Here is an 8,726-nt window from a genome sequence, read left to right on the forward strand (position 1 = left end):
TGGCTGTGTTATCTTGTAACATTCCACTCAAGTGGAAATTTCCTGGTTGCAAAAATTCAACACTGTTCGCTCAATTTCAGTTTATGTGAGAAAACAAGTACTGAATAGTGTAGGGAATCATTGTACCATCTAAATCACTGTGAACTATCTTTTCAATAACAAAAAAAGACAAAAAACATTTTTGAAGCTGGTGGATCAAAACCGAAAGTTAAAGGCTCAGGCGTCAGTCTCCATCATGTTACAGGGAAGTAGAATGCAGAGAAGGGGGAGATTTGTTTAGAATGCAGCATAAAGCTGTTGCAGTTCCCCCACCTTCCACACGGGGGAGACATTGAGAATGTAGCACCTTTAAGTTATTCTTCTTATATCTGCATGAACAGACAACCACTCATGTTGTCAGCTTTGGCTCAAGGATCACGCTACTCTAGCTATATTTAACATAACCTCATATGCTCTTTAAGGCTACTGCTATTGTCTGCTTGAGTACTGCATTTAATCACCATTAAGTACTCAATACACTGTAGAGTGCATACCTTGTGTAACTACACGTAACAAAAAATAATAGTGCACTAGTTAACTATGTATAATGTATATATATTAATCTACTTCCCTCTCCCACAGCCTGATACTGACTACACTATCTAGCTTTTCAAGTCCCTCTCCTTACTGGCCTGATACTGACTACACTATCTACTAAGTCCTCTCCTTACTGGCCTGATACTGACTACACTATCTAGCTAAGTCCCTCTCCTTACTGGCCTGATACTGACTACACTATCTAGCTAAGTCCCTCTCCTTACTGGCCTGATACATTGACTACACTATCTAGCTAAGTCCTCTCCTTACTGGCCTGATACTGACTACACTATCTAGCTAAGTCCCTCTCCTTACTGGCCTGATACTGACTACACTATCTAGCTAAGTCCCTCTCCTTACTGGCCTGATACTGACTACACTATCTAGCTAAGTCCCTCTCCTTACTGGCCTGATACTGACTACACTATCTAGCTAAGTCCCTCTCCTTACTGGCCTGATACTGACTACACCATCTAGCCAAGTCCTCTCCTTTATCAGCACCTGATACTGACTAAGGCACTATCTAGCTAAGTCCCTCTCCTTACTGGCCTGATACTGACTACACTATCTAGCTAAGTCCCTCTCCTTACTGGCCTGATACTGACTACACTATCTAGCTAAGTCCCTCTCCTTACTGGCCTGATACTGACTACACTATCTAGCTAAGTCCCTCTCCTTACTGGCCTGATACTGACTACACTATCTAGCTAAGTCCCTCTCCTTACTGGCCTGATACTGACTACACTATCTAGCTAAGTCCCTCTCCTTACTGGCCTGATACTGACTACACTATCTAGCTAAGTCCCTCTCCTTACTGGCCTGATACTGACTACACTATCTAGCTAAGTCCCTCTCCTTACTGGCCTGATACTGACTACACTATCTAGCTAAGTCCCTCTCCTTACTGGCCTGATACTGACTACACTATCTAGCTAAGTCCCTCTCCTTACTGGCCTGATACTGACTACACTATCTAGCTAAGTCCCTCTCCTTACTGGCCTGATACTGACTACACTATCTAGCTAAGTCCCTCTCCTTACTGGCCTGATACTGACTACACTATCTAGCTAAGTCCCTCTCCTTACTGGCCTGATACTGACTACACTATCTAGCTAAGTCCCTCTCCTTACTGGCCTGATACTGACTACACTATCTAGCTAAGTCCCTCTCCTTACTGGCCTGATACTGACTACACTATCTAGCTAAGTCCCTCTCCTTACTGGCCTGATACTGACTACACTATCTAGCTAAGTCCCTCTCCTTACTGGCCTGATACTGACTACACTATCTAGCTAAGTCCCTCTCCTTACTGGCCTGATACTGACTACACTATCTAGCTAAGTCCCTCTCCTTACTGGCCTGATACTGACTACACTATCTAGCTAAGTCCCTCTCCTTACTGGCCTGATACTGACTACACTATCTAGCTAAGTCCCTCTCCTTACTGGCCTGATACTGACTACACTATCTAGCTAAGTCCCTCTCCTTACTGGCCTGATACTGACTACACTATCTAGCTAAGTCCCTCTCCTTACTGGCCTGATACTGACTACACTATCTAGCTAAGTCCCTCTCCTTACTGGCCTGATACTGACTACACTATCTAGCTAAGTCCCTCTCCTTACTGGCCTGATACTGACTACACTATCTAGCTAAGTCCCTCTCCTTACTGGCCTGATACTGACTACACTATCTAGCTAAGTCCCTCTCCTTACTGGCCTGATACTGACTACACTATCTAGCTAAGTCCCTCTCCTTACTGGCCTGATACTGACTACACTATCTAGCTAAGTCCCTCTCCTTACTGGCCTGATACTGACTACACTATCTAGCTAAGTCCCTCTCCTTACTGGCCTGATACTGACTACACTATCTAGCTAAGTCCCTCTCCTTACTGGCCTGATACTGACTACACTATCTAGCTAAGTCCCTCTCCTTACTGGCCTGATACTGACTACACTATCTAGCTAAGTCCCTCTCCTTACTGGCCTGATACTGACTACACTATCTAGCTAAGTCCCTCTCCTTACTGGCCTGATACTGACTACACTATCTAGCTAAGTCCCTCTCCTTACTGGCCTGATACTGACTACACTATCTAGCTAAGTCCCTCTCCTTACTGGCCTGATACTGACTACACTATCTAGCTAAGTCCCTCTCCTTACTGGCCTGATACTGACTACACTATCTAGCTAAGTCCCTCTCCTTACTGGCCTGATACTGACTACACTATCTAGCTAAGTCCCTCTCCTTACTGGCCTGGATACTGACTACACTATCTAGCTAAGTCCCTCTCCTTACTGGCCTGATACTGACTACACTATCTAGCTAAGTCCCTCTCCTTACTGGCCTGATACTGACTACACTATCTAGCTAAGTCCCTCTCCTTACTGGCCTGATACTGACTACACTATCTAGCTAAGTCCCTCTCCTTACTGGCCTGATACTGACTACACTATCTAGCTAAGTCCCTCTCCTTACTGGCCTGATACTGACTACACTATCTAGCTAAGTCCCTCTCCTTACTGGCCTGATACTGACTACACTATCTAGCTAAGTCCCTCTCCTTACTGGCCTGATACTGACTACACTATCTAGCTAAGTCCCTCTCCTTACTGGCCTGATACTGACTACACTATCTAGCTAAGTCCCTCTCCTTACTGGCCTGATACTGACTACACTATCTAGCTAAGTCCCTCTCCTTACTGGCCTGATACTGACTACACTATCTAGCTAAGTCCCTCTCCTTACTGGCCTGATACTGACTACACTATCTAGCTAAGTCCCTCTCCTTACTGGCCTGATACTGACTACACTATCTAGCTAAGTCCCTCTCCTTACTGGCCTGATACTGACTACACTATCTAGCTAAGTCCCTCTCCTTACTGGCCTGATACTGACTACACTATCTAGCTAAGTCCCTCTCCTTACTGGCCTGATACTGACTACACTATCTAGCTAAGTCCCTCTCCTTACTGGCCTGATACTGACTACACTATCTAGCTAAGTCCCTCTCCTTACTGGCCTGATACTGACTACACTATCTAGCTAAGTCCCTCTCCTTACTGGCCTGATACTGACTACACTATCTAGCTAAGTCCCTCTCCTTACTGGCCTGATACTGACTACACTATCTAGCTAAGTCCCTCTCCTTACTGGCCTGATACTGACTACACTATCTAGCTAAGTCCCTCTCCTTACTGGCCTGATACTGACTACACTATCTAGCTAAGTCCCTCTCCTTACTGGCCTGATACTGACTACACTATCTAGCTAAGTCCCTCTCCTTACTGGCCTGATACTGACTACACTATCTAGCTAAGTCCCTCTCCTTACTGGCCTGATACTGACTACACTATCTAGCTAAGTCCCTCTCCTTACTGGCCTGATACTGACTACACTATCTAGCTAAGTCCCTCTCCTTACTGGCCTGATACTGACTACACTATCTAGCTAAGTCCCTCTCCTTACTGGCCTGATACTGACTACACTATCTAGCTAAGTCCCTCTCCTTACTGGCCTGATACTGACTACACTATCTAGCTAAGTCCCTCTCCTTACTGGCCTGATACTGACTACACTATCTAGCTAAGTCCCTCTCCTTACTGGCCTGATACTGACTACACTATCTAGCTAAGTCCCTCTCCTTACTGGCCTGATACTGACTACACTATCTAGCTAAGTCCCTCTCCTTACTGGCCTGATACTGACTACACTATCTAGCTAAGTCCCTCTCCTTACTGGCCTGATACTGACTACACTATCTAGCTAAGTCCCTCTCCTTACTGGCCTGATACTGACTACACTATCTAGCTAAGTCCCTCTCCTTACTGGCCTGATACTGACTACACTATCTAGCTAAGTCCCTCTCCTTACTGGCCTGATACTGACTACACTATCTAGCTAAGTCCCTCTCCTTACTGGCCTGATACTGACTACACTATCTAGCTAAGTCCCTCTCCTTACTGGCCTGATACTGACTACACTATCTAGCTAAGTCCCTCTCCTTACTGGCCTGATACTGACTACACTATCTAGCTAAGTCCCTCTCCTTACTGGCCTGATACTGACTACACTATCTAGCTAAGTCCCTCTCCTTACTGGCCTGATACTGACTACACTATCTAGCTAAGTCCCTCTCCTTACTGGCCTGATACTGACTACACTATCTAGCTAAGTCCCTCTCCTTACTGGCCTGATACTGACTACACTATCTAGCTAAGTCCCTCTCCTTACTGGCCTGATACTGACTACACTATCTAGCTAAGTCCCTCTCCTTACTGGCCTGATACTGACTACACTATCTAGCTAAGTCCCTCTCCTTACTGGCCTGATACTGACTACACTATCTAGCTAAGTCCCTCTCCTTACTGGCCTGATACTGACTACACTATCTAGCTAAGTCCCTCTCCTTACTGGCCTGATACTGACTACACTATCTAGCTAAGTCCCTCTCCTTACTGGCCTGATACTGACTACACTATCTAGCTAAGTCCCTCTCCTTACTGGCCTGATACTGACTACACTATCTAGCTAAGTCCCTCTCCTTACTGGCCTGATACTGACTACACTATCTAGCTAAGTCCCTCTCTTTACTGGCCTGATACTGACTACACTATCTAGCTAAGTCCCTCTCCTTACTGGCCTGATACTGACTACACTATCTAGCTAAGTCCCTCTCCTTACTGGCCTGATACTGACTACACTATCTAGCTAAGTCCCTCTCCTTACTGGCCTGATACTGACTACACTATCTAGCTAAGTCCCTCTCCTTACTGGCCTGATACTGACTACACTATCTAGCTAAGTCCCTCTCCTTACTGGCCTGATACTGACTACACTATCTAGCTAAGTCCCTCTCCTTACTGGCCTGATACTGACTACACTATCTAGCTAAGTCCCTCTCCTTACTGGCCTGATACTGACTACACTATCTAGCTAAGTCCCTCTCCTTACTGGCCTGATACTGACTACACTATCTAGCTAAGTCCCTCTCCTTACTGGCCTGATACTGACTACACTATCTAGCTAAGTCCCTCTCCTTACTGGCCTGATACTGACTACACTATCTAGCTAAGTCCCTCTCCTTACTGGCCTGATACTGACTACACTATCTAGCTAAGTCCCTCTCCTTACTGGCCTGATACTGACTACACTATCTAGCTAAGTCCCTCTCCTTACTGGCCTGATACTGACTACACTATCTAGCTAAGTCCCTCTCCTTACTGGCCTGATACTGACTACACTATCTAGCTAAGTCCCTCTCCTTACTGGCCTGATACTGACTACACTATCTAGCTAAGTCCCTCTCCTTACTGGCCTGATACTGACTACACTATCTAGCTAAGTCCCTCTCCTTACTGGCCTGATACTGACTACACTATCTAGCTAAGTCCCTCTCCTTACTGGGCTAAACTAGCTGGCTAGCTGAACTTGGCTAGTTTTAGTCCTCATTGCCAAACATCATATATACTGCACCCTCAACTTCAAAACTCCTTTGCTAGTTATTCCATCGTGTAACTAAGGAATTCCCTGGGAAAGAAGCTTAAATTCTTTGTTTTGTTGAATAGTCATGATTGGTCACGAGCTATCTGTTGTCACGAGCTATCTGTTGTCACGAGCTATCTGTTGTCACGAGCTATCTGTTGTCACGAGCTATCTGTTGTCACGAGCTATCTGTTGTCACGAGCTATCTGTTGTGTGGTAAGATAACTGTGGCGAAGAATATCATTGCTACTTAACCCGGATCCAAGTTCAGTTTAGAGATCCACTGGCGTAGGGTCAGCTGAACTTTTCTGACTGGTCTTGGAACCATGACAACGGGCAGCCCCTCCCCGCTTGGCTCTGAACGTTCCTGACTGGTCTTGGAACCATGACAACGGGCAGCCCCTCCCCGCTTGGCTCTGAACGTTCCTATATTATATTATTATTATTATTAACGTTCCTGACTGGTCTTGGAACCATGACAACGGGCAGCCCCTCCCCGCTTGGCTTGATGGGATATGTAGTGATTTTGCCAACACAGCCAGATATGTACGGTCTTGTACCCTTAACCTTTTTGTAAAGCGACTATTTGTTGATTAAATCCGAATGTATTAATACCAGGAATGAACAAGTGAATTTACGTACAAAAATAATCATTATAAAGCAACTGTGCAGAGTCTCAATGGCTACAATGAATGGTTAAATGACTGCAGCAGCAGTAGGCGGCAGCAGCAGTAGGCGGCAGCAGCAGCAGGCGGCAGCAGCAGCAGGCGGCAGCAGTAGGCAGCAGCAGCAGTAGGCGGCAGCAGTAGGCAGCAGCAGCAGTAGGCGGCAGCAGCAGTAGGCAGCAGCAGCAGTAGGCGGCAGCAGTGGGCGGCAGCAGCAGCAGTAGGCGGCAGCAGCAGTAGGTGGCAGCAGCAGTAGGCGGCAGCGCAGCAGCAGTAGGCGGCAGCAGCAGCAGGCGGGCAGCAGTAGGCGGCAGCAGCAGCAGGCGGCAGCAGCAGCAGGCGGCAGGCAGCAGCAGCAGGCGGCGGCAGCAGCAGGCGGCGGCAGCAGCGGGCGGGCAGCAGCAGTAGGCGGCAGCAGCAGTAGGCGGCAGCAGCGTAGGCGGGCAGCAGCAGTAGGCGGCAGCAGCAGGAGGCGGCAGCAGCAGTAGGCGGCAGCAGTAGGCGGCAGCAGCAGCAGTAGGCTGCAGCAGCAGCAGGGGCAGCAGCAGTGGCGGCAGCAGCAGTAGCGGCAGCAGTAGGCGGCAGCAGCAGGCCAGCAGCAGCAGCGGCAGCAGCAGGCGGCAGCAGTAGGCGGCAGCAGCAGTAGGCGGCAGCAGTAGGCGGCAGCAGCAGTAGCAGTAGGCGGCAGCAGTAGGCGGCAGCAGCAGCAGTAGGCAGCAGGTAGGCAGCAGCAGTAGGCGGCAGCAGCAGCAGTAGGCGGCAGCAGCAGCAGTAGGCAGCAGCAGTAGGCGGCAGCAGCAGCAGTAGGCGGCAGCAGCAGCAGTAGGCGGCAGCAGCAGCAGTAGGCGGCAGCAGCAGCAGTAGGCAGCAGCAGTAGGCAGCAGCAGTAGGCGGCAGGATACACTTTTTATGGCCACTTCCTATTCTGTGGCACACATCACCATTAATTACTTCTGTTGCTGGTTGACAATAGTGCTTTATTTGATATGTTGATATGTACAGTACTTTCTGTTAGAGGTTTCTTATTTTCTCAGGTTATATTAAATATGATTGTATATGAGAGGTTTTGTTTACTGTTTGTTTTATAATCGTCATGTTTATTATTTTCTTACTTTTATTTAAAGTATGTGTTACTTTATTGTGTTACTGAGGGGAGAACAGCACAGCAGTGTATTTGATGTGAGAACAGCACAGCAGTGTATTTGATGTGAGAACAGCACAGCAGTGTATTTGATGTGAGAACAGCACAGCAGTGTATTTGATGTGAGAACAGCACAGCAGTGTATTTGATGTGAGAACAGCACAGCAGTGTATTTGATGGAGAACAGCACAGCAGTGTATTTGATGTGAGAACAGCACAGCAGTGTATTTGATGTGAGAACAGTGACTGAAGCTCATGGGAACTACTGTAAACCACTGCTTTAGAATTCTCTACTGCTGTGAAGAACCTTATAAAACCATGAGGGATTTATTGGTGTGGACTGTGAACAATTAAAATCACTGTTCAAATTGATTTCTGATTTTACTTAATTAAAAACAATATGAACTATAAAGTATTTAATTTGAATATGAATATAATATTATGGTTATGCATAATTGATCAGGACAATTCCCTTTTATTGTGAACAAACATCAGTAGCACAAACACTTGAAAACACTGAAATGAATGTTAATGCTGGGAGAGTTGAGCCGCCCTTGTTCTAGGAAACTGTGAAGGAACAAACCACATGGAACAACTGCTCAGGTGGGGTTATCTGCCAGCCGACAGACAATACTTAGCGCCTCTGAACAGAGTGTCCAAACAGATCAAATGCTATTGTATTAGTCACATGTAACGAATACAACAGGTGTAGTAGACCTGAATACAACAAGTGTAGTAGACCTGAATACAACAGGTGTAGTAGACCTCACAGTGAAATGCTGAATACAACAGGTGTAGTAGACCCCTAGAGTGAAATGCTGAATACAACAGGCATAGTAGACCTCTACAGTGAAATG

General features: G+C 46.7%; 1 protein-coding gene across 1 annotated transcript; it reads right to left on the reverse strand.

Moving 5' to 3' along the window:
• Nucleotides 1–6,746: 6,746 nt before the first annotated feature.
• On the reverse strand, nucleotides 6,747–7,653 carry LOC135537879 (keratin-associated protein 10-3-like; the record flags this gene model as incomplete). Its single annotated transcript, XM_064963890.1, has 1 exon — nucleotides 6,747–7,653. A coding segment is annotated over one exon (907 nt), but the record flags the coding sequence as incomplete, so codon positions are not given.
• Between the last annotated feature and the right edge of the window lie 1,073 nt (nucleotides 7,654–8,726).

The sequence above is a fragment of the Oncorhynchus masou genome, unplaced genomic scaffold (genome assembly GCF_036934945.1).
Source record: "Oncorhynchus masou masou isolate Uvic2021 unplaced genomic scaffold, UVic_Omas_1.1 unplaced_scaffold_8669, whole genome shotgun sequence".
Lineage (NCBI taxonomy): Eukaryota > Metazoa > Chordata > Actinopteri > Salmoniformes > Salmonidae > Oncorhynchus > Oncorhynchus masou.